This window comes from Rhinopithecus roxellana, chromosome 3 (assembly GCF_007565055.1).
Source record: "Rhinopithecus roxellana isolate Shanxi Qingling chromosome 3, ASM756505v1, whole genome shotgun sequence".
NCBI classification, from domain to species: Eukaryota; Metazoa; Chordata; class Mammalia; order Primates; family Cercopithecidae; genus Rhinopithecus; species Rhinopithecus roxellana.
In genome coordinates, this window is record NC_044551.1 from 3,814,054 (window position 1) to 3,838,985 (window position 24,932).

The 24,932-nt window shown below is 35.4% G+C and overlaps 1 protein-coding gene across 1 annotated transcript in view; it reads right to left on the reverse strand.

Moving 5' to 3' along the window:
- Positions 1 to 24,932, reverse strand: part of LOC104681637 (NADH dehydrogenase [ubiquinone] 1 alpha subcomplex assembly factor 2) — a 156,439-nt gene that overhangs the window by 15,976 nt on the left and 115,531 nt on the right. Inside the window, exon 2 of the mRNA XM_030927355.1 lies at positions 19,501 to 19,590. Coding sequence (XP_030783215.1) covers positions 19,501 to 19,590 — 90 coding nt within the window. The remainder of the gene's footprint in view (positions 1 to 19,500; positions 19,591 to 24,932) is intronic.

Sequence of the window (24,932 nt, forward strand, 5' to 3'; positions counted from 1 at the left end):
AGGATCTAGGAATGGGCAAAGATTTCATGAGAAGACACCAATTTTCAAAACAAAATTTGCAATTTTGCTGCAATTGCAACAAAAACAAAAATGGACAAATGGGATATAAACAACTTTTGCACAGCAAAAGAAACAATCAACAAAGTCAACAGACAACCTACAGATTAGAAGATAATTTTTACAAACTATGCATCTGACAAAGGTCTAATATTCAGCATCTGTAAGAAACTTAAACAAATTTATAAGAAAATAAAATAAACAACCCCATCAAAAAGCAGGCAAAAGACATGAACAGACACTCCTCAAAAGAAGACATACATGTGGTCAACAATCATAAAATAAAAAGCTCAGCCGGGCATGGTGGTTCACGCCTGCAATCCCAACACTTTGGTAGGCCGAGGCAGGCAGATCATGAGGTCAGGAGATCGAGACCATCCTGGCTAACACAGTGAAACCCCATATCTACTAAAAATACAAAAAATTAGCCAGATGTGGTGGCGGGTGCCTGTAGTCCCAGCTACTCGGGAGGCTGAAGCAGGAGAATGGCGTGAACCCGGGAGGCGGAGCTTGCAGTGAGCTGAGACTGTGCCACTGCACTCCAGCCTGGGTGACAGAGCGAGACTCCATCTCAAAAAAATAAAAATAAAAATAAAAATAAAAAAACACAGTTCATTACTGATCATTAAAGAAATGCAAATCACACCATCTCACACCAGTCAGAACGGCTATTATTAAAAAGTCAAAAAAATAACAAGATGCTGGCAAGGTTGCGGTTGCAGAGAAAAAGGAATGCTATACATTGTTGGTAGGAGCGTAAATTGGTTCAACCATTGAAGAAAACAGTGTGGAGATTCCTCAAAGACCTAAACATAGAAATACCATTTGATCTAGCAATCCCATTCCTGGGTATAAACCCAGAGGAATATAAATCTTTCTACTATACAGACAAATGCATGTGTATGTTTATTGCAGCACTATTCACAATAGTAAAGACACGGAATCAACCTGAATGTTCATCAGTGATAGACTGCATAAAGAAAACATGTTAGATATACACCATGGAATACATGCAGCCATTAAAAAGAACAAGATCATGCCTTTGCAGGGACATGGATGGAGCCAGAAGCCATTATCCTTAGCAAACTAACACAGGAACAGAAAACCAAACACCAAATGTTCTCACTTATAAGTGGGAGCTAAGTTATGAGAACACATGGACACCTAGAGAGGAACAACACATATGGGAGCCTATTGGAGGGTGGAGGATGGAAGGAGGGAGAGGATCAGGAAAAATAACTAATGGGAACCAGGCTTAATACTTGGGTGATTAAATAATCTGCACATCAAAATCTCTGGACACACATTTACCTATGTAACAAACCTGCATATGTACCCCAAACTTAAAATAAAAGTTTTTTTAAAATAAAGTTACTTATGTATAATTAAGAATTTTTTTCTAGAAAAGAGCTTCCTTTTGAAATAACTCAACATGAACTATATATCTATAAAAGGTTTTAAGCAATATATCTTCAGTTTTAATGTAGAGTAGAAGTTAATTCTAAGTTTAGAAAAATCAACTGCTAGGGCAGGTGTCAGCAAAGTACAGCCTGCAAGCCAAATTCAGCCCACCACTTTTTACATTTTTTAATGGTTGCAGAAACATCAAAAGATGAACAATATTTCAAGACATGAAAATCATAGAGAATTCAAAATTTCAGTGTCTAGAAATAAGGTTGATTGGAATACAGACACACATTTGTTTACATATTATCTGGCTGCTTCTGTGCTACAACATCAGAGTTGAGTAGTTGTAACCAACTAAGTGGCCCATAAAAAACCTAAAATATTTACCATCTGGTCCTTTAAAGAAGAAGTGTGCCAATCCCTTTGCCAGGGCTACCATTAAGTATAATCTCTTTAGCGAAAAATATATATATTGATGCAAAAACACTTTCATATTATTTAAAATACAAATCATTACTGATTATTATACTTTTAACTAATGATTATCATGTATTCTAGAGTCTATGAACACACACCAGTGGGCACAAGACTGTGCTGAACAAGTATAATGGCATAATGCACACTTATTGTCACCATGAGAAAAAGAACTCTAAATAACAATCTGCCCTACTGATGAGTCTATAAAATAGCATTTTCAGTTCTCTTGTAAGGCTGGAAAAAAAAATACTTCAATTGAATACAAATCATTAAAAAAATTCCAAGGTAGTAAAGAGGTTGGAGAAACTCTGTTATATGTTTTCTAAAGCTTACTGGTTTTGCTTAAGTTTATCAAATTCATCTATTGATATAAGAATTTAATAGAACTTAAAAACCGAATGTATTATAATAAATATCACCCAGTCTATTTACTGTCAGGGGACACTAGTCTCTAATAAAGACAAAGCAACCTCTTTTACCTTCAATTTCAATGACCATTTAATGAATCTTTGTTTCATACAGATACATAAATATAACTACTGAAATAAGCTTGTATATTTATAATTGTACAATAACCAGATACTTGAAATGTCCTGTTGGGATGATGAGTGATGCCACTACTATTTGTTATGCATCCTGTAAAGGTTACAGCCAGAAATGCTCAATGTGACCGCTTATTTGTAAAATCGTACCCAATTTCCCAACTACTACATACAACAAAGGAAATGACCAGCTGAAGTTTGCATTAATATGAAGTCATACTTTGTTGTTTTTGTTAACTTCAAAATAGTCTGAAATTGAACCATTATCCAATTATAAATTATATAATTTTGCCACTGCTAGTGATATTTATGTAGTGAAATCTGTATCAGTCCTCATTATAATGTAAACATTGTTTGAAATGCATTTAGCAAGATAACTGGACCGTTTACACCTTATGATCCTAGCATTCTTTCATCAATGTTCATTTGCATTCTCATCAGCATGCATGGGATTTTCACTGAACTTTAATATTCCTATTAGAATATAACCCACTATAATAAGATTAAAGGTGAGTATGCAAATTAAAGCACCCATTAATCACTTAAAGAGACTAGAAGAATCAAGCAAGAAAATATTTCATGAAGCATACATTTTTCAAATCTCCATACGTGCTAAAAATGGCAAATACACCTTTAGAAACATTGTCAGCAGAGGCTAAAGTAAATGAAATATTCTATCACCAGATCCAATAGGTAACCATTCAGAATCAAAATTATGGAAAGGTTATCAATAGTCTGCATCCAAAAGATATTACATTAGAAATATGTGCTTACTTCACTTATGGAAGAGACTGTAATAAAGCCTCATCTTTAAAAAAATAATCTTTGCTAGTTCTGAGTGTTGACACTTCATAAAGGACTATAAAAATAAGAGATCCACAGTTTTTACTGTGAAAATCCTTCAAAGGATATATTAAGAAACAAATCATTTTCTAATTATTGACTTTTAAGGATATCTTAGGGATATCATTAAATTAAGTTGGCATCTTTAAGTTGCAAATTCTGTGGTGCTCATGGCTATTACTGTCTTTTTTCTTAATCAATTTTATTGAGGTATAATTTACAAAATACCGTGAGCCATTTCATGTGTGCAATTCCACAGCTTCTAACAGAAATGTTTACAATCCTGTTTTTAGCACCACAATCAATAGACAGAACATCACCTATAAAAGTTCCCCAGTCTGTTTACATGGAAACACCTACCTTACCCTACCCATAGTCCCCAGCCAATGAGTGATACTCTTAAGGTAGCCTATACAATCACCAACCCCTGGTATCCATACATTTGTATTATCTCTTCTCCTTCAGTGAGGGTAGGATCCATGACTTCTAATTATAAGAACATGGCAAAGGTGATGGGATATATGTGTTCATGTGATTATATTATATAAGATTATAGTGCTTATCTTGGCTGGAGTATTCTTCCACTTGGCTGGCTCTAAGGAAAATGTGGCCATATTGGGAAACACCATTGGCAAGAAATGGCCAGTGACCTCTAGGACTCAGTGTGGTCTTTGGCCAACAACCAGCAAAAATGCGAAGCTCTCAGTCTTACAACTGCAATGGACTGAATGCTGCCAACAACCACACAAGTGGGATGGTAGAGCTTTTCCTAATCAAGTCTCTAGATGAGAACCCAGCCTTGGGGTGATTACAGCTTAGTGAAACCCTTAACTAAGGAACCTAGCTAGGCTGTGCTTGTGCTCCTGATGCACAGAAACTGTAAGATAATAAATGTGTCTTATTTTAAGTTGTTATTATTATTGTGGTAATGTTGACATACAGCAATAAAAACAAACACAATGAGCATATCAGCAGTTCATTATTTTTTGTTGATGTGTAGTATTCCTTTGCAGGGAAGTATGACAATTTGTTTATCCTCTCACTTGTTGGATATTTTAGTGGTTTTCAGTTTTTGGCTATTATGAATGAAGCTGCTGGGAAAATTCGGGTACAAGAATTTGGTTGGACTTATGTATTTATGCCTCTGGGTGAATACTTAGCCACAGAATGTCCAGGTTGTAGGATAAGTGTATGTTTAAACTGTTAAAGAACTAATAAACTGTTTTCCAAAGTAGTAGTAACATTTTACACTCTAGTCAGAAATACATGAAAGTTTCAGGTACTTTACATCTTCATGAATGTATTGTCAGTTTTGTTGGTATTGTCAATTTTAAAATTTTAGTCAGTCTAGTTGTATGTAGTGGTACTTCACTGTTGTTTTAATTAGCATCCCTTGATGACTACTGATTTTACGTATTGTCTTAGACTGCTTCAACTGCCATAACAAATCACCACAGACTGGGTGGCTTAAACAACAGAAATTTATTTTCTCACAGTTCTGGAGGCTGGAAGTCTGAGATCAAGGTGCCAGTATAATCGGATTCTTTCTGGGGCCTCTTCTCATGGCTTTTAGGCAGCCATCTTCTCAATGTGTACCCACATGACTTCTTTTTTTGTGCATGCTCAGGGAGAGAGTACAGCTGGCTGGTGCCTCTTCTCCTAAGGACACTAATATCATCATTAAGGCCTCACTCTCATGACCTCATCTAACTCTAGTTACCTCCCAAAGGTCCCATATTTCTAAATACCATCATATTTAGAGTTAAGGCTTCAACACATGAATGGGGTAGAAGAGCGTGTGGGAACCACAAACATTTAGTCCACACCATAAATCCTCTTTGGTAAAGTGTCTGTTTATACCTTTTGCCCATTTTAAAATTAATGTTTCTCTTACTGAGGTGTGAGGGTTCTTTACATATTCTGAATACGTTCGATGTTAGACATGTATGGCAAATTTTTCTCCTTGTCTATGGCTTGTATTTTCCTTTGCTGTAATAAATCTGTTAAAAATAAGAATCTAAAATTTTAGTGAAGTCCAATTTATCATTTTTTTTTAAACTGTGTTTTAGGGTCCTATTTAATAGTTTTGTGCGTACTCATAATTGAAATATTTTTATTCATCTTTTTCTTCTAAAAGTTTATTAGTTTTAGTTTTATATTTAGGTCTGTGATAAATCCCAAGTTAAATTTCTTGGAGGATTATATAAGGTAACGTTCTAGGTTTGTATTTTTCCATATGGAAATTCAGTTGTTCAACACAAGCTATTGGAAAGAATTTTCTTTGCTATTGAAAAATCAATTGACCATATAAGTGTGAGAAAATTTCTGGATATTCAGGTTGGTTCCATTAATTTTATAACTATCCTTACATAAGTACCAAACCACCTTGATAAATGTAGATTTATATTAAGCTAAATTCTCCATTCTTGTTCTTTCTCCAAAAAAGTTTTGAGTATTCTAGGTTCTCTGCATGTTAATACAAAATTTAAAATCAGCATATCAATTCCAAAAAGGCTGCTAGTATTTTGATTGGAGGGCACTGAATTTACAGATCATTTTGAAGGGAAATAATGTCTTTTAAATATTAACTCTTTTCATCTATGAAAATTGTACATCTCTCTATTTAAGTCTTCTTTAATTTTTCTCAGCAATATTTTACATTTTTCTTTTCTTCCTTTTTTTTTTTTTTTAAGAGATAGGATCTTGCTGTGTCACCCAGGCTGGAGAGCTGTGGAGTGATCACAGCTCACTATAACCTCAAACTTCTGGGCTCAAGTGATTCTCTCATCTCAGGCTCTCGAGTAGGCTGGGAAGACTACAGGTGCACACCACCACGCCTGGTTAAAGTGTTTACTTTTTGTAGAGACAAGGTGTTGCTGTGTTGTCCAGGTTGGACTGCAAGTCCTGGCCTCAACTGATCTTCCCACTTTAGCCTCCCAAAGTACTAGCATTGTAGTCGTGAGCCACCTCACCTGGCTGATATTTTATGTTTTTCAATGTAAAGGTCTTGGATTTATTTTTGTAAATTTATCCCTAAATGTTCAAGTTTTTAATAGTATTTTAAGTAATATAATTTAAAATTTTACTTAGGAATTGTTTGGTATTATTATGTAGATATATAATTTATTTTCTATTCCCCTGTATCTTGAAAAGTTACAAAATTCACTTAATTTTTACATACTTTTTGTAGACTGTCTACATGTAATCACATCACCTGTTTCTTATCTGTATTCATTTCATTTATTTTGATTGATTTATTGCATTGACAAGGATTTTCCAACATGATGTGAAATGTAAATAGTCAAAGAAGATATCCTTGTCTTATTCCCAGTCTTAGGGGGACAGTGTTCTTTCACCATTGAATGTGAGGTAAACTATAAGTTTTTTTTTTTTTTCCCTCCTTAATGCCCTTTATGTTTCTTTTCTATTTTAAGTTTGTGGAGAATTTTTAATCATAAATGTATACTGAATTTTATCAATTCTTTTCTGTACCAACTGGAATTAACTCATGATTTTTCTCCTTTTTGTTATTATGCTGAATATAAATTGATTTTCAAATGTTAAACCAATCTGTATTAGTGGGATAAACTCCACATGGTCGTGGTATACTGCCCTTTTTATATATTGCTGGATTCAGGTTGCTAATATTTTGTTAGTGATTTCTATATCTATGTTTATGTAGGATATTAGTTTGTAGTATCTCTTTATTGTTTCTGTTGGGTTAATACCAGGTGAAACAGGGCCTAATAAAATGAGTACAGAAGTATTCCTATCTCCCACATTTCTGGAAAGAATATGTGGCCCATCCTGGTGAATGTTCCATGAGCACATGGAAAAAAATGTGCATTTTACAATTGCTCAGTGGAGTGTCCTATGTCAATTAGGTCATGTTGTTTGATGTAGCTGTCTTCTATGTCATTCTGACAATTTCTGCTTTTTGTGTGGCATTTCTAGACCATTTAAATTTACTGTACCTTACATAGGTTTAAATCTACAGATATTTGTATACCTACATTTATAGCAGCATTATTCACAATAATCAAAAGGGGGAAGTAACTCCAGTGCCCATCATTTGATGAAGAGATAAACAACATGTGGTATCTATATATATACAATGGAATATTATTCAGCCCAAAAAAGGAATGAAATTCTGATATATCCTATAACATGGATGAACCATGAAGACATTATGCTGAGGGAAATAAATAAGCCAGACATAAAAAGGGCAAATACTGTATGAATCAACTTCTATGATGTACTTAGAGTAGTCAGATTCATAGTGACAAAAAGAAGAATGGTGGTTGCCAAAGACTGGGAGAAAGGAGGAAATGGAGAGTTGTTTTTCAGTGGGCATGAAGTTCAGTTTGGGAAGATGAAAAAAGTTCTGGTGATGAATGCTGCTGATAGTTGCAAACAGTGAATGTACCTACAGTCACTGAACTGTATACTCAAAAATGGCTAAAATGGAAATTTTTATGTTATATATACTTTACCACAATGAAAAGAGAGGATAATTTAAAAATAAAATCAATCAATGTAATAAATCATATTAACAGAACGAAAGAAAATAATCATAAAAATAATCTCAATAAATGAAGAAAAGACATTTGACAAAATCCAACAGCATTCATGATAAAAACTACCAGCAACCTAGGAATAGAAGGGAGCTTTTTAATCTGACAGCAGGCATCTAAAAAACCTTACAGCTAATATCACACCTAATAGTGAAAAACTGAATGCTTTCCCCCTAAGATCAAGAACAAGGCAAAGTTGTTCACTTTTACCAGTTCTACTCATCATTATTGTGGAGGTTCCTTGACAGTGCAGTAAGGCAAGAAAAGACAAAGGCTTACACATGAGAATAGAAGAAACAGAAAGAAAAGATTGTTTATGCAGACAACCACAAGAAGTTTACAGTAAAGATGATACAATTGATAAGTGAGTTTAACAATGTCACTTAAAGTACACAGTTGATATATAAAATCAATTGTATTTCTATGAATAATTGTATAATAATAATTGTATTTCAATGAATAATTTGAAATTGAAATTTAAAAAAAACTAGCAACAACACCAAAAAAAAAAAAAAAAAATCAAGAAACACTTAGGTATTACTTTAATAAAACATGTGCAAGATCTATAGTTGAAACTACAGGCCAGAGGGGTAGCTCACACCTGTAATCCCAGCACTTTGGGAGGCTGAGGTGGGCAGATCACTTGAGGTCAGGAGTTCGAGACCAGCCTGGCCAACACAGTGAAATCCTATCTCCACTAAAAATAGAAAATTAGCTAGGCATGATGGTGTGTGCTTGTAATCCCAGCTACTCATGAGGCTGTGGCAGGAGAAATGCTTGAACCCAGGAGGCGGAGGTTGCAGTAAGCAACAAATATAAACAATGGGGAATAAAAACCCTATTCAATAAATGGTGCTGGGATAACGGGCTAGCCATACATAGACAAATGAAAGTTGACCCCTACCATATACAAAAATTAACTCAAGATGTTTAAAGACTTAAAAGTAAGACATCGGCCGGGCGCGGTGGCTCAAGCCTGTAATCCCAGCACTTTGGGAGGCCGAGACGGGCGGATCATGAGGTCAGGAGATCGAGACCATCCTGGCTAACATGGTGAAACCCCGTCTCTACTAAAAAATACAAAAAACTAGCCGGGCGAGGTGGCGGGCGCCTGTAGTCCCAGCTACTCGGGAGGCTGAGGCAGGAGAATGGCGTAAACCCGGGAGGCAGAGCTTGCAGTGAGCTGAGATCCGGCCAATGCACTCCAGCCTGGGCGACAGAGTGAGACTCCGTCTCAAAAAAAAAAAAAAAGTAAGACATCAAAGTATAATATCCAGAATCTATAAGAAACTTTAATAAATCAAAAAGAAAAAAAATCATTAAAAAGTAGGCAAAGGGCATGAACAGACACTTCTCAAAAGGTATACACGTGGCCAACAAACATAAAAAAATACTCAAGATCACTAATCATCTGAGATATGCAAATCAAAACCACAATCAGATACTATCTTATAGTCAGAATAGTCAGAATGGCTATTATTAAAAGTCAAAAAATAACAGATGTTGGTGAAGTTGCAAAGAAATGGGAACGCTTATACACTGTTAGTGGAACCATAAATTAGTTCAGTCTATGTGGAAAGTAGTTCGGCGATTCTCAAAGAACTACTAATAAAAATAGAACTATCACTTGACCTAGCAATCCCATTACTGAGTATATACCCAAAGAAAAATAAATCGTTCTACCATAAAGACACATGCATTTGCATGGTTATCACAGCACTATTCACAATAGCAAACACGTGGAATCAACTTAGATACCCATCAATTGTAGATTGGATAAAGAAACTGTGGTACATATACACCATGGAATAGTATGCAGTCATAAAAAAGGATGAAGTAATGTCCTTTGCAGCAACATGGATGCATCTGGAGGACATAATCCAAAGTGAATTAATGCAGAAACAGAAAACCAAATACTTCATGTTCTCCCTAATAAGTGAGAGCTAAATACTGAGTATACATGAACATAAAAATGGGAACAACAGAAACTAGGTAGGGTACCATGTTCACTATTTGGGTGACAGGTTCAGTTGAAGCCCAAACCTCAGAATCATGTGATATATCCACTGTAAGAAACATGCACATGTAACCCCTGAATCTAAAATTTAAAAAGAAAGAAAGAAAAGTAAAGTGTACTTGTGGGCATGGTGGTGTGTGTCTGTAGTCCCAACTACTTAAGAGGCTGAGACTGGAGGATTGCTTGAGGCCAGGAGTTTGAGACCAGCATGGGCCACATAGCAAGATCCCTATCTCTAAAAAATAAAGTATACATGTGCATTCTTGGCTTCTATTTCTTCCCCAAGAATGATGAATTCTATTTGCACGATCTCAGTAACTTCATTCTAGGTCCTTGCAGCCTAAAGCAGCAGCTCCATCAATACTTATACTCATGCACATTTTTTTCGCCTGTGAATCATTGTTTTTATTAAGTGGGTCATTTACTGTTGAGGCTATATCTTCTCCAGTTTATCTTTGCTTTGGGAACTAACAAAAATTAAGAAGTATGGTCTTTCTGTCATAAGTGAAGACACGGTAAAAACATTTTTAACATCCATTTGGCAGTGCAGTGCCCTGCATACTTTGTTCCTTCAGCCATGCTTTCTGCTGGCTTTCCAATAACGTATGCTGATGAAGAAATATATTTTAGTTCCTTGCTAGATTGCTCTTTATTTCTGTTAAAGTTTTTACTACAGGCATTTTTATCACAACAGGAAGAACAAACGATTCCCAATGGTATGTAAGTTTTTGCTTTTGCTATTAAGAAACCTCAGAAAAGATTTCAAAACATTTATCATTAAATTTAAAGAAATTTTGGAAAGTCCTGGATTGAATATGACACAACTTTAAATATCTCTGGAAAAATTATAGAGGTTTGTCTGGGCATTTTATCTTTATATTTGATCTGTTACTTGGGATAACTTCATATTATATAACTTAGTATCTCAAGACTAATCTATGGTGAGGTTCTTCATTTAAAGAGGTTCTTCATTTAAAGAGATTGGGGCAAATCCATGTTTCAAACAGTCTTCTGGATTAAGTCAAATCCTGAGACTGGGAAAAGGGTCAGTTCTGACACTTTTTTATTATATCCCCTGCTTGTATCATTATTACTATCCTCATTCAGTAATTTATTTTTCCAAGATGGCTACATTATTCTTTTACAGCTTTATTGAGGTATGATTGATGTATAATAAACTGCACACAAAGTGTAAAAACATTATACAGGCCCTGACTAACCAAGACAAAAATTTTGGGAAAGAAGTTGGCAGACTCAAAATGATTTATTTCAAGACTTGTTACAAAGCCTCAGTAATCAAGATAATCAGCACTAGCAAAAGGATAAATAAGTAACTCCATGGATGGAATAGAAAAATGCAGAAATAGACACATCTGTAGTCAATTGATGTCTGACAAAGTTGCTCAGGCAATTCAGTGGAAAAAATAGTGTTCATTTAAAAAAAACAGTGGTGGAAAATTAGATTGCCGTGAAAACATGAAATTGATACCTACACAAAAATTAATTCAAAATGTATCACAGACTTTAGTGTAAAACCCAAAACTGTAGAACCCCAAACTTCTAGAAGAAATCACAGGAGAAAATATTCTTGACCTCAGGTTAGGCAAAGATTTCTTTCATACAACATTGAAACCATGATTTATAAAAGGAAAAAAAGTGATAAACTGGAATTCATTATAACTAAGAATGTGTGCTCTTTGAAAGGCACTGTCAAGAGAATGAAAAGACAAGGCACAGACTGTGAAAAAATATTTGCGAATCATATTTCTGATAAAGGACTTGTATCTATGATACATGGGAAATTCTCAAAACTAAGTAATTTTTTTAATTAAAAAATTCTGGGCAAAAAGATATAAATAATAGTACACCAAAGAAGATATACAAATGGCAAATAAGTTCATGAAAAGATGCTCTAGGTCGTTAGTCATTAGAGAAATAAAAATTAAAACCACAATAAGATATCAAAACACATCAGTTAGAATGGCTTAAATGTAATGAAACTGACAACAGCAATGGCTGGAGAAGATGATGAACAACTTGAACTCTCATGCACTACTAATGAGAATGCAAAATGGTACAGCCACATTGCAAAATATCTTGACAATTTTTTATAAAATCAAATTTACACTTAAATACAAAATGGTACAGCCACATTGAAAAATATCTCGGCAGTTTTTCACAAAATCAAACCTATACTTAAAATAAAACCTATCAATCCTGCCCAAGGATTTATTTGAAAGAAAATTTCTGTTCACAGATTTGTACATGAATGTATACATGAATTAATATAGCAACTTCACTCATGATTGCTATAAAGTAGAAAGGACTCAAATGTCTTTCAACTAGTTAATGCAGAAAGATATATCAGTATGACAGAATTCTAGTCAGCAATAAAAAGGAATAAACTTACTGATTCATGCAAGTACACAAGCAAATCTCAAATGTATTAAGTTATGTTTTAAAAAAGTTGCCTTTTGCTTCTAGTCAAGATGGAGCAACAAGGAAAAATTACATAAAATAACAATCTCCAAAACAATGGACATTGAATAATGTAACACAGTGGTCTCAGAGAATGTTAAATAAACGAAGGTTGCCCTCACAATTGCCCCAGCTTACCGCTTTGAGTTTCGGTTGTGCCCCAGGGAGGGAATCCTGTCAAAACCCAGCAGACTATATAAGTTAAGAAGATGGAGCTGGGAGTCTAGGGAGACCAAGGTCACGTAAGTTCACAGTTCAGAGTACCAGTTGGGTGACAGCTACATAGAGAACAAACCCTACAAGATTGGCAGAGGGCCCCATTAAGGAAAGGAAGTTCTGCAACTTGATAAAGGCAGCTATGAGAAAAATCTACAAACAACATATTTAATGGTGAAAGACTGAATGCTAAGGTCAGAAACAATGCAAGAATATCCTCTCTAATCTTTTCTATTCAAGTGTACTGGAGATTTAACCAAATTGCTCTGGAAGTCCAGAGATTCTGCATTGCAATGTGAGTTGATCTGAGATACTTCTTGAGTCATGAATCATAGAGCATTAGAGATAGATGGAGGCTTAAAGGGTTATGAATTCAGCATTTTAATTTTATAGATGAAAAATAGAGAGGTAAATCCCTTTGCCAAAATGACCAAGGTAGTAAATGACCATTGCAGAACATGGATGTAACGTAGGTCTTGATGCTAGAACAGGGATAGCACCATCTCGATCTATTATTTTATGAAGCTTACTTTGAAAATTCTTGATGAACTTCTGTGGCCTGAGAAAGACATGTTGAATAATTATGAACAATTATTAATCTTAAAAGCAATAAAAGTGGGTATGACATTTTAAACTGAGATATTAATTATTAACACTGTTAATGATAGACAGGTATGGTCTAATATACCTAAAAAGTAATTTTTACCTAACTCTCTTCTGAGGTTTTAATCTTCTGTTTTAATGAGTATATGTGATAAGTAAAGCTTAATTGGATCGGGGCCTTTCTGCCTCTTCCAAGTATATTCTGCTTTGCATATATTTTAGGTTTCTCATAAAAAATGTTTATCACCGTTAACAGGAAACAAGCTTAAACTTACCAAAAACAAGAAAAATAACAAAAATGAAAGATAAATACAACAATCTGAATTATAGAGAGACAAATATGAGAGCCTCTACGTAAGAACTACAAATAATGCCATGAATTAAACTTACAAGGTTCACTGAAACTTTGTAACATTGCCCAGTAGTGAGTACTATACTATCGCCCACAGCTGAATCTTTGCCCAAGAATCTTCTATGTTCTCTTTTTGGGAGACGGGGTCTCACTCTGTCACCCAGGCTGGAGTGCAATGGCACGATCTCAGCTCACTGCAACCTCTGCCTCCCAGGCTTAAGCAATCCTTCTACCTCAGCCTCCCGAGTAGCTGGGACTACAAGTATGTGCCACCACACCTGGCTAATTTTTTGTATTTTTGGTAGAGACGGGATTTCACACATTGTACAGGCTGGTCTAGAACTCCTGGACTCAAGTTACCTGCCTGCCTCAACCTCCCAAAGTGCTGGGATTACAGGCGTGAGCCACTGTACCTGATCGAATCTTCTATATGTTTGAAAAAAATTGATCTGGTCTGCTGTTCCATGTCTTTCTTCTTAAAACAGACTATTTTCAGCAAGTCAGCAGACTCCCCAAAATGCCTTTTCCTTAAACATACTTACATAACATACTTTCAATTTGAAATGCATTCATTCAACAAATGTTGATTGAGCTTATATTTACTTAATATAAACTATTGAGCTAGGCCCTGAGAATACAAAAATGAATAAGGTAAGGATTCTATTCTAAAAAATCTTCCAGTTAGGGTGGAGGATGCAGATAAGTAAACAAGGAACCCCCCATAGTGTGTTAAGTGTCATGATTGGAAGAGGTCCAAAGTAAGATGAAAACAAACAAAAAAAGGAACATCTCACCTATCACTGGGGGTGAGGGGCCAGGTCAGAAAAAGCTTACAAAGGGAATCAATGTCCACTCCAAAACTTGAGTAATAAATAGGAGTTAGCCAAATTATAAATGATGTAGGCAGTATAATATAATATTGAGTAAAAATTTGGAAGCAGATAATTTGGGTTCAAATCTGAGTTCTAGTTGCTATTGATACTTAGGAAGTTACTCAAATCACTCTTCTTCATTAGGAAGAATTAGAAGAGAATTTACATAATTTCTCACTACACATCTACCCATCTACCTGCATATATGCCCAGACTCTTTTTCTGCTATTACTATTGATGACTTTTCCAAGCTTTTGTTCAAAGGCCAACTCTTCCACCTGTTTACTAGATCCTGCCTCATCTTGTCTTCTCAGGGACTTCCTCTTTCCTGTAATTCTTCTTTCTGACTGGATGTTTCCCATCACTGTTACAAAATTCTCTTCTGTCTTTAAAACAAAAGAAAATATTTATTGACTCCATTTTCCTCTCCAAGTACTGCTTCATCATTCTCCTTTTCTTTACAGATAAACTCCTCATAAACACTATCTATTCTCAGTCTCTCCAAATCCTCCCTTGCTATACTTTTTTTCCTATCATGCATTTGCTCCTATTTTTGTCAGACGTCCCTGTTCTTAAAGCAGAGTTAATTTTCAGTCCTCATTTGACATTTTGATTACTTCTTCCTCCTTGATATTTGGCTTCTAGTACATGACACTTTTCTTTTTTTTCCCCTACTTTTCTGGCAGCTCTTTTTGGTCTCCATTGTCTCTAAACTTTGGAGCAACCTAAGGGTCAGTGTTTGAATTTCTCATTTTGTATTTACACTCATTCTGTGTGTGATCTCTTCAGTCTCATTGCTTTAGATACCATTTATTTGCTGACAACTCCCAAATTATATCTCTAGTACAGATATGTCCACTAAATTCGTGGCTCATATACAATTTAACATCTCTACTTGGATGTCTAATAGGCATCTCAAATTTAGCATGTTCAAAATTGATTTCATTTTTCCACCCCTAACTTGCTCCTTTCACAGTCCTGCACATGTCAGTTATCAGTAACTCCTTTTTCCAGGTGAGGCAAAACAGCTTAAGAGTAATTACTGTCTGCTTTCCTCTCATGTTCCATATCCAATATGTCATCAAATCCTGTTGGTCCTACTTTTTACCATAGATCCGGAATGCATCTTCTTCTTTCCACTCCCCCTGTTACTCTGGCCCAAGTCACAATTAAACTCTTGCCTAAATTATGACAAGAGCTTCCTGACTCCATATTTTGCCTATGTTCCCCTAAGTCTATTTGCAATGCAGCTGCCATAGTGATCCTGTTAAAAATATCTCAGAACATATGACTACTCTTTTCAAAACCCTACAATGGCTTCCAGTCTCACTAAGAATAAAAGCCAGAGTCTTTAAAATGGCCTACAAGGCCCCACAGATTGACAATCCTGTTAACTCTCTAACCTTATCTATTAATTTATCTCTCCTTCTATCCCAATCACACTGGCTTTCTTGCTGTTCTTTAAACATCTGAGCATGTTCCTGTCTCAGGGCTTTTGTACTTGCTCTCCAGTAATGCTCCTCAGCTAGTTAGCTGCATGACTAGCTCCTTCTGTTTTTATTCGGAAGTCATCGCAGTAAAGTCTTTTCTGAACACTATTTAAAACTGCAAAACGGCTGGGCGCAGTGGCTCACGCCTGTAATCCCAGCCCTTTGGGAGGCCGAGGCGGGCAGATCAAGAAGTCAGGAGATGGAGACCATCCTGGCTAACACGGTGAAACCCCGTCTCTACTAAAAAATACAAAAACACAATTAGTCAGGCGTGGTGGCGGGCACCTGTAGTCCCAGCTACTCGGGGAGCCTGAGGCGGGAGAAGGGTGCGAACTTGGGAGGCGGAGCTTGCAGTGAGCTGAGATGGCGCCACTGCACTCCTGCCTGGGCGACAGAGCGAGACTCTGTCTCAAAACAAACAAACAAACAAACAAACAAACAAACAAACAAACAAAAAAACTGCAAAACCTTCCCCAACACTCCCCATGCCCTTTCTCTGCTTTATTATCTGGGGCCATTAACATACAATATAGTATAGTTATTTATCCAGTGTATTGTCTTTCTCCCACCCTAGAACTATGAATGTAGAGGTCATTAATAGATGAATGACTACTAAATAAATGAAGAAAAAGGGCACATTGTTTAATCTACATTGTGGGAAAATATGCAACATGCAGGTCCCAGTATTCTGTTTCTAATAATTGAAAATATAATATTCATCTGAACCCGAAAATACTTAATTTACTTTTTCATGGTGTTATTATTTTTCACATTTAATTGACGTGTACCACCATAAAAATAATTTTTGTTTAGTGTTTGATTGATACATTTGTTTTAAACATATGTCCCGTGGGAGAGTTGTGCCGAATTACTAGATCAGGACAGCCATAAAAAGATTAGAACTTCATTCAAACTCTCTGAAAGTCTCAAAGGCTGAAAAATGAGTCATTACCTACTCATTTATTTATAACTTATTTCTATAAACATCTTAATTCTATACTATTATTGGAAAAAATGATAAAAACAAACTAACTCTAAGAAGGTGCACGCATTATCCAAGAATTGTAAATGTAGTTTATTACACTGGAGAGTCTGCTAAAATAAGAAAGCTCAATTACCCCTCCTAGAAGTTGCCAATTTATATTCTGTATTTCTTCAAAAAACCTTTGGTATCTACTTATTTTTATGGTTTTTTTTTTTTATCATAGTTCTAGTATCTTCATAGCTAGTAAGCAGAAATGGAAAAATATTTTTACTGAAATGATGTTTACATCCACATGCTGGCATAAAAGTAACATAATGCCTATAGCTACCACATGTAAGATATCATGCTATGCCAACCAAGAAGCAATGAGCCTACTGTTTACCCGTGTATGAAGCTATATAACCCAGGCAAATTAACTAATCTTTATAGGCCTTACGTGCTCCATCTATTAAATGGGTGATATGGTTTGGCTCTGTGTCGCTACTCAAATCTCATTTCTAATTGTAATCCCCACGTGTGGAAGGAGGGAGGTGATTAGATCATGAGGGCGGTTTCCCCCATGCTGTTCTTGTGAAGTGAGTGAGTTCTCATGAGATCTGATGGCTTTATAAGTATTTGGAAGTTCTTCCTTCATTATTCTCTCTCCCGCTGCCACGCAAAGAAGGTGCTTGCCTCCCCTTCGCCTTCTGCCATGATTGTAAGTTTCCTGAGGCCTCCCCAGCCATGCAGAACTGTGAGCCAATTAAGCCTTTTTCCTTTATAAATTACCCAGTTTCAGGTATTTCTTTCTTTTTTTTTTTTTTTTTTTTGAGATGGAGTTTTGCTCTTGTTGCCCAAGCCAGAGTTTAATGGCACAATCTCAGCTCACTGCAACCTCCACCTCTCGGGTTCAAGCAATTCTCCAGCCTCATCCTCCCGAGTAGCTGGGATTACAGGCCTGCGTCACCACGCCTAGCTAATTTTTTGAATTTTTTGTTTTTTTCTGAGATAGAGTCTCGCTCTGTCACCAGGCTGGAGTGCAGTGGCGTGATCTCAGCTCATTGCAACCTCTGCCTCCTGGGTTCAAGTGATTCTCCTGCCTCAGCCTCCCGAGTAGCTGGGACTACAGGCAAGTGCCACCATGCCCAGCTAATTTTTGTATTTTTAGCAGAGACAGGGTTTCACCATGTTGCCCAGGATGGTCTTGATCTCTTGACCTCATGATCCGCCTGCCTTGCCCTCCCAAAGTGCTGGGATTACAGACGTGAGCCACCACACCTGGCCTAATTCTTTTGTATTTTCAGTAGAAATGGGGTTTCACCATATTAGCCAGGCTGGTCTCGAACTCCTGACCTCAGATGATCTTCCCGCTTCAGCCTCCCAAAGTGCTGGGATTACAGGCGTGAGTCACCACTCCCAGCCTCGGGTATTTCTTTATAGCAGTGTGAAAATGGCCTAATACACTGAGTTAATTACAGTGTCTACCTTATGGGGTTTTGTGATGATTAAACACAGTGATGGTAAAGTAATGGCATAATATCAGGCATACAGATAAATACTTGATATGTGTTAAGTGATATATACAGTATAAGTATTGAGGTTTCAGTTAAGGTTCTTTTAGTTGCACATACCAAAACTAACTCAAGCTAGATTTCATGTATTCAATACATACTGATTAAGTACCTACTAGGTGCCTTACGATGTGCCAGGCACTATGCTAGGAACTGGTAAGCAAAAAAACGGAAATACATAACATGGTTATCAGGTGCCATTTTGAACTCAGTCTTGCAGCTGAACTTCACTCAGAGAGAAACTGAACTGGGAACCAGAAAGCTGTTGGAAAACTAGGAAATATTCTGTCTATGTACTTCTCATTGTGAACTAGCTTCCATTTTCTTCTCAGTAAGCCAGCTTTTTCTGCAATATCACCTCTTCTAAAATCAATTAGCTTTTTTATGCAATAAAACTTTGATGGTAGATTGAAGATGACCACTTACAAGGTACTAAGTTCATATGTTACTGTTAGAGCCACACCGAGAGATCAACTGCTGCTGTTTGCTTCCCTTTGATCTTTTATTTTAATTTCAAAGTCTTAGGAAAGGGATCAAGCACCCATCCTTGTCTTAACAGGAGGTCAGTTAACATAGAGTTATTGTGAGTTGAAAAAATACTCCAAATGATATCTGCAGCAAGTATTATGCATAATTTATAAAAGAAAAAACTAAAAGTTTAAATTACTTTGCAAGTTCATGTGTGTAGCGAGTGCCAGAAACAGGATTCAAATCCTAAGATTGTGCAAGTGCTGGGTCACTACATGAAAGTGAGTGCCTGCTTAAATTTTGCATCTTAGGATTTTGGCTTGCCTCACCTTAGTCCCAGCTCTACTAATGCTTAATAGTTCTTTTTGCTGTACATGCATCTGATTACTAAAATTCGGCACCTTTACAACTTCCAAAGAAATGCAATGTTAAAAAAACAGTTTCAAACATTCAGAGACTAAAACTTTTTTGCAAAGAGCAACAGTATATAATTATATATGCTCTTATTGAGTTTGTATATTGTTATACAATTTACCTCCCAGGAGATTCCACTAAAAGCAGAAACTTACCTTCCCATTCTGTTGGAATATCCCCTATTTCATAGTCTACTTCTTTTTTATTTGCTGCTTCTACAATTCTCTTCTCTCGAATAGTTTGTCCTATAAGACAAAAGTCATTAATACATTTTTAAACGAACCTATGATACAGTAGTTACTACAATTAATCTTTTAATATTGCATAACCCCTTATATGGTTAAAGAATTAAACTAACAGGAAAAAGAGAATAGATTTCATTTTGAATTAGGTATATTACAAAAGGCAAATTCTAAACTACTGCAAAAATTTGTAATTATTTACCACAGCATACAAAAATTAATGGTAGGCCAGCTGCAGTGGCTCACACCTGTAATCCCAGCAATTTGGGAGGCCAAGGCAGGGGGATCGCCTGAGCTCAGGGGTTCGAGATCAACCTGGGCAACATGGTGAAACCCCATCTCTACTAAAATATAAAAAATTAGCCAGGCATGGTGGCGCACACCTGTAGTCCCAGCTACTCTACTCAGGAGGCTAAAGCACGAGAATCGCTTGAGCCCGGGAGGCAGAGGCTTCAGTGAACGGAGATCGCGCCACTACACTCCAGCTTGGGCTACAGAGTGAGACTCCATCTCAAAAAATAAATTAATTAATCTAGATTTAATGTACAGAAAAAGAGCAAAAAAATAATAATAATCCTATAGAGCACTAATGGCCAATAAAAAATATTTTAATAATCAATAGCAAGTTCAATTCCTTCTGACTTACATGGATATCTTACAGGTAGCAACGGCTGCTGCAATCACCCAAGAAAATCAATATTCATGGCTGTTACTAAGTATGTAATGAACCACAAGACCCTGCAACCACCCTCTCCCTAATACACTGGCAAACCCAAGGGAACCAAGCCATGGGTTGAATTCTGTGGCCCATGTTAATCACTGGCTCTTAAGAGAATTTAAAAGAAGAATAACAAAACTGGTCATTGGTTTGGTTATGGCTATGGTAGACTGAAGGTGAGCACTTACAAGCTTCTAAGTTCATATGTTACTGTTAGAGTCACATTGAGAGACCAACTGCTGCTGTTTTGTCTTCCTTTGATCTTTTATCTTAATTTCAAAGTCTATGGTTCTTCAGATGAGAGATAAATATCTGGAGTGGAATAGTAGCAATGCAGAAACATGAAAGCAGAGAGAACAGTAAAATAAAAGTTGGTGAGAATTCAAGAATGTAATGAGAATGCCTATTGCTTATATCTCTCAATAAAAGTTGATTAGTGCATATTTTAAGTTTATACAGAAGGCATAAAACTATTTGTTATTTTCTTCTGTTTTCAGAAAGTCTTCATTATATCTTTCAAAACAGCTTTGTCAATATGGTTGTTTCACATGTTTCTTTCTCATTGAAACTTTGAGCCTGGAGAAACCAGGTAGGCTTTCTACTTCCTACTATTTAACAAGTGTGCCTGCCTACTCTGGGGAATGTGAGCTGAGACAGAGAAGTCATCAGTGAGGAATGATAAAGGGAGCAGCATGGCATTAACAGTGATCGGACCAGCCAGGGAGAGAAATTTGGACCTTACAAAATAGTCCTTTCTCTTACCACTCCTAAGCCAATCTTACACTATGCTAAATATGCTAAATATACTGACTTAATAAATCAACCTTGATGCCTACAAATCTCTCTCCTACACTGCCTGAGATTCTATTAACTATAAATTCCTTTAAGTGTGGACAGGAAACTCCTGGAAGTGACTGTACAGGAGAAAGAAAGACATAAAAGGAAAGCCTGAGAAGACTGAATGGCTGGTTTTATTTCTTCCATCTTAGTAATATTAAGTGAAAGGCTGGGAGTTCATAGACAACCCATTAATGGCTAATAAACCTTAAGTATGTGGTCAGGAAGTTCTGCATTTCATTATGAGGTCATTTAATTAGGCTGATTTCATTCTAATGCAGAGGTTCCCCAAGTTCTACAAAGAGGAGTTACCTTTTGCTTATCTTATCCAGTAAATTTACAGTAGGATAAAGGACTGATAGTAAAAGTTGTAGGAACAAGGATTAGGGTACAAGCAGCATACAACAATGACAACTGCATTTCTCTCATAGTAAGGCTCAATATATGTACATGTATTTTTACTAAAACGCTATTTACATTCACATATATAAATACATCATAACAAATTACTAAAAATTTGGCATTTATAATTTAGCATACATTAAAGTATACTTATATGACAGTGTTCAAAATGTGTTAGTCAAATACCTATGTCTTCAAATAGTCCTTATCTAATTACCGAAATGTAAGAATGCCTTTTTGGAGTAACAGTTATAGAGAGGAAAACTATTGTCTAAAATAAAACTGCAAATACATGGGATCCTCAAAGTACATGTGTGGTCTATAAGTTTTTAAATGTACATCAATAAAGTTTAGCACATGGGGAGAGGATAGACAGGTCTATAGTTCTCACTAGCACTACTAAATGCATATATATTACAGGCATATCTGCAACAAAAAAAATAACTTTCTATTCCTACTCTTAGGTCTATCAACTTCATGTAAGGTCTCCCAAGGATTTAAAAAATCAAAAGTTATACCTATTTGTTTGTGTGTATGCATGTGTGTATGGAAACACAGGAAGGGTAATTAATGAGCTAGTTTAATTTCAGGACAATCACTGAATAAACCTTTGTTTAGAAATAGGTGAAATAAAGATTTTTTTAAAAAAGTATACATCTTTAGTAATATAAAATAAAGCTATTAGCTTATTAAATAAATTCTTTGTAATCAGATATGTTTATCTCCTCAATAAATTACTGTAAAACTACTCCCTTTTTTTGGAATAAATACTACTTGTTCAATTTTTATGAATTGGGCATGGAATTTATGCCTCCCACTGAGTAAGGAATTATGTACAACTGTACACTTACTTATACTAATATGCTTTCATGCAATATTTGTAAAGACAACTCTATTTATCATAGCAAAAAAATGTCCATCCTAGTGAATAGAGCAAATTTAAGTACCTGATCAAGTGTCAAAATTTTAGGATCTAATTTACATTTAAAAATTTAACTTGGTAACAAGTTAAAGTTACATTTAACTTGGTAACAAAAACATTTAATCCAATATTTGTATAGGTTCAATAAGTCCTAATACAACAAAAATAATTGACATTGGTGGACTCAATGAGTATTATTAATAAAAGAGTACATAGTTGTTTTATTTAATATTAAACAATATTATATTTAATTGAAACACAGATTTGAATTCAGGAAGGTAGTAATGGTCAACAATCTATGGATTTAAAGACTGTAGATATAACAGTATATTTTTCCAAACTTTAAAAACTTTAAAGCTGGTTGCTGTTGAGCTAATTGCCCTAGGAGGATGGCAGATTTCCTATTTCTTTGTTTAGAAATATATGGAGGTCATTTAGTTTTTAAAAAAAGAAAGAAAGGAAGGAAGATTAAAAAAAAAAAAGGTAAGATCCCGAGGCATATCGTAGATGACAGGGATTTAGGTAAAAGACAGATTTCACCTGTTCTACTGAGCTTCTGGGATAGTGTATGAGCATCCTGGACACAGACACGGGAAGGAGCCTCTAGAGCAGAATCCTAAACTTCAGCCTTTCAAGTACCATATTTGCAATTTTTGCATACTTTAGAGTACTATATCTTAATATTTTTCTTTACAGTAATTTGCATTTTTCTTCAATACTCATTTTTACCTTACTCTAAAAAATATTCATGTAATCACTGACTTAATGTGCTAGTTGTGTTTTTTGCTAACCCATAAAAATAGATTTAAAAAATTTAAAGGGTTGTCTCTGTGTCATCTAAAATCACCTTATAGACCACACTTGGGAAACCACACTGCAGACCACATTGGTTTGTAGAGACAGGCCCAGCCACACATACGGTGATACAGGGCATAGAAACCAATATAACCAGTAGGAAATTCCTATGGACAGGGAATGGCTATTGAATATCAAAGTCTTGGATTATGTTTACCCTTGATTTAAAAAAATCCTGTAGTTCACAACAATGTTTTGTTAGGTTTGAAGGAAGAAGGGAGAGGTCCTAGATTTCCAGAAAGAGTCAGGGGAAAAAAAAAAAAAAAAAGCACTAATATTTATGGCATGTTTACCATGTGCCAGACATTGAAGTTTTAGCTCTGCATGAGTAATTTCATTTAAGCTTTACAATGCTATGAGGTACTATTATTACTTCATTTTAATAAACAATTTATATATTTCATTTATAAAGAGATTGAGGCTTAAGAGAACTTAAGACATTTACTTGCTAGCAAACAGAAATCAGGATTTGAACATGGGTCTTTTAACTCCAGATCCTAGACCCTTAACCACTAAGCTATGCTGCCAGACTTTCAGATGACTACAAATGTTACATCTACAAATTGACTACATTTCAGTAGGTAAAATATAAGGGCTAAGCTAAAAGCAAAAGTTACTGCCATTTCTTAAAAGATTAAAAACCACCATTTCTTTCCAAAAAAGAAAAACCACTGCCTTTCATTAAGGCATTTCAGAATGCAGAAAACATATCTTAAATCACTTAACTTAATCCTAGTAATGGATTCATTAAAACTTCACTGAAGAAAATCTGGAAAATACCAAAAAGTAGAAAAAAATAAAAATGACCTGTAAGCATGTGACTCAAAATATCGTTATTAACATGTTATTCTGTTCCCTTCAGTCTATTATAACTAATAGATTATAAATACACAAACACATATACATGTGCACATGTATTTATGAGATTAAAATTGTACCTATATCCTTTTCCCTACCACATGGAAAATATGAAGCTTTTCATGTCATTGTTCCATAACTTAAAAAGGAAAATCAATATTCAGTTTCTGAACTTATTCTGACATTCTGAGGAAAAAGAAATTTCTTGTAAAAGTGTGTTAATAACTTTTTTTTGTTCAACTGTGTTTAAAATGTGAAGATAAAAGTAAAAAAGATTGCCTTGTTAAGCAGAGGCAGTAAAGCAAGTTAAAAAATACTAAAAATGAAAATTTATATCAATTAAAGATATGTATCAGATATGCCATACAAAGGAAGTTGTACAAATTAACTTCAAGATCAGGGAGAAAGAAAGAGGTAAAGTATAGTGATCCATACGTTCTTTATGTTAACATGTAATAGATTTATTAGTGATATTTTAAAACGAATTAATAAACACTTAAAAATTCGCACTTTATGTATTTAAAATAAATTTCATTGTATATATTTAAGGGATATAACATGATGTTCTGGGATATGAATAGACAGTAAAAAGGTTACTAGAGTGAAGCAAATTAAAATATACATCATCTCACAGTTATCCCTTTTTGTGTGTGGCAAGAGCAACTAAAATCTACTCATTTAGCATGAATCCCACACACAGTACAATTTTATTACCAACAGTCCTCATGAACATCAGATCTCTAGATTTGTTCA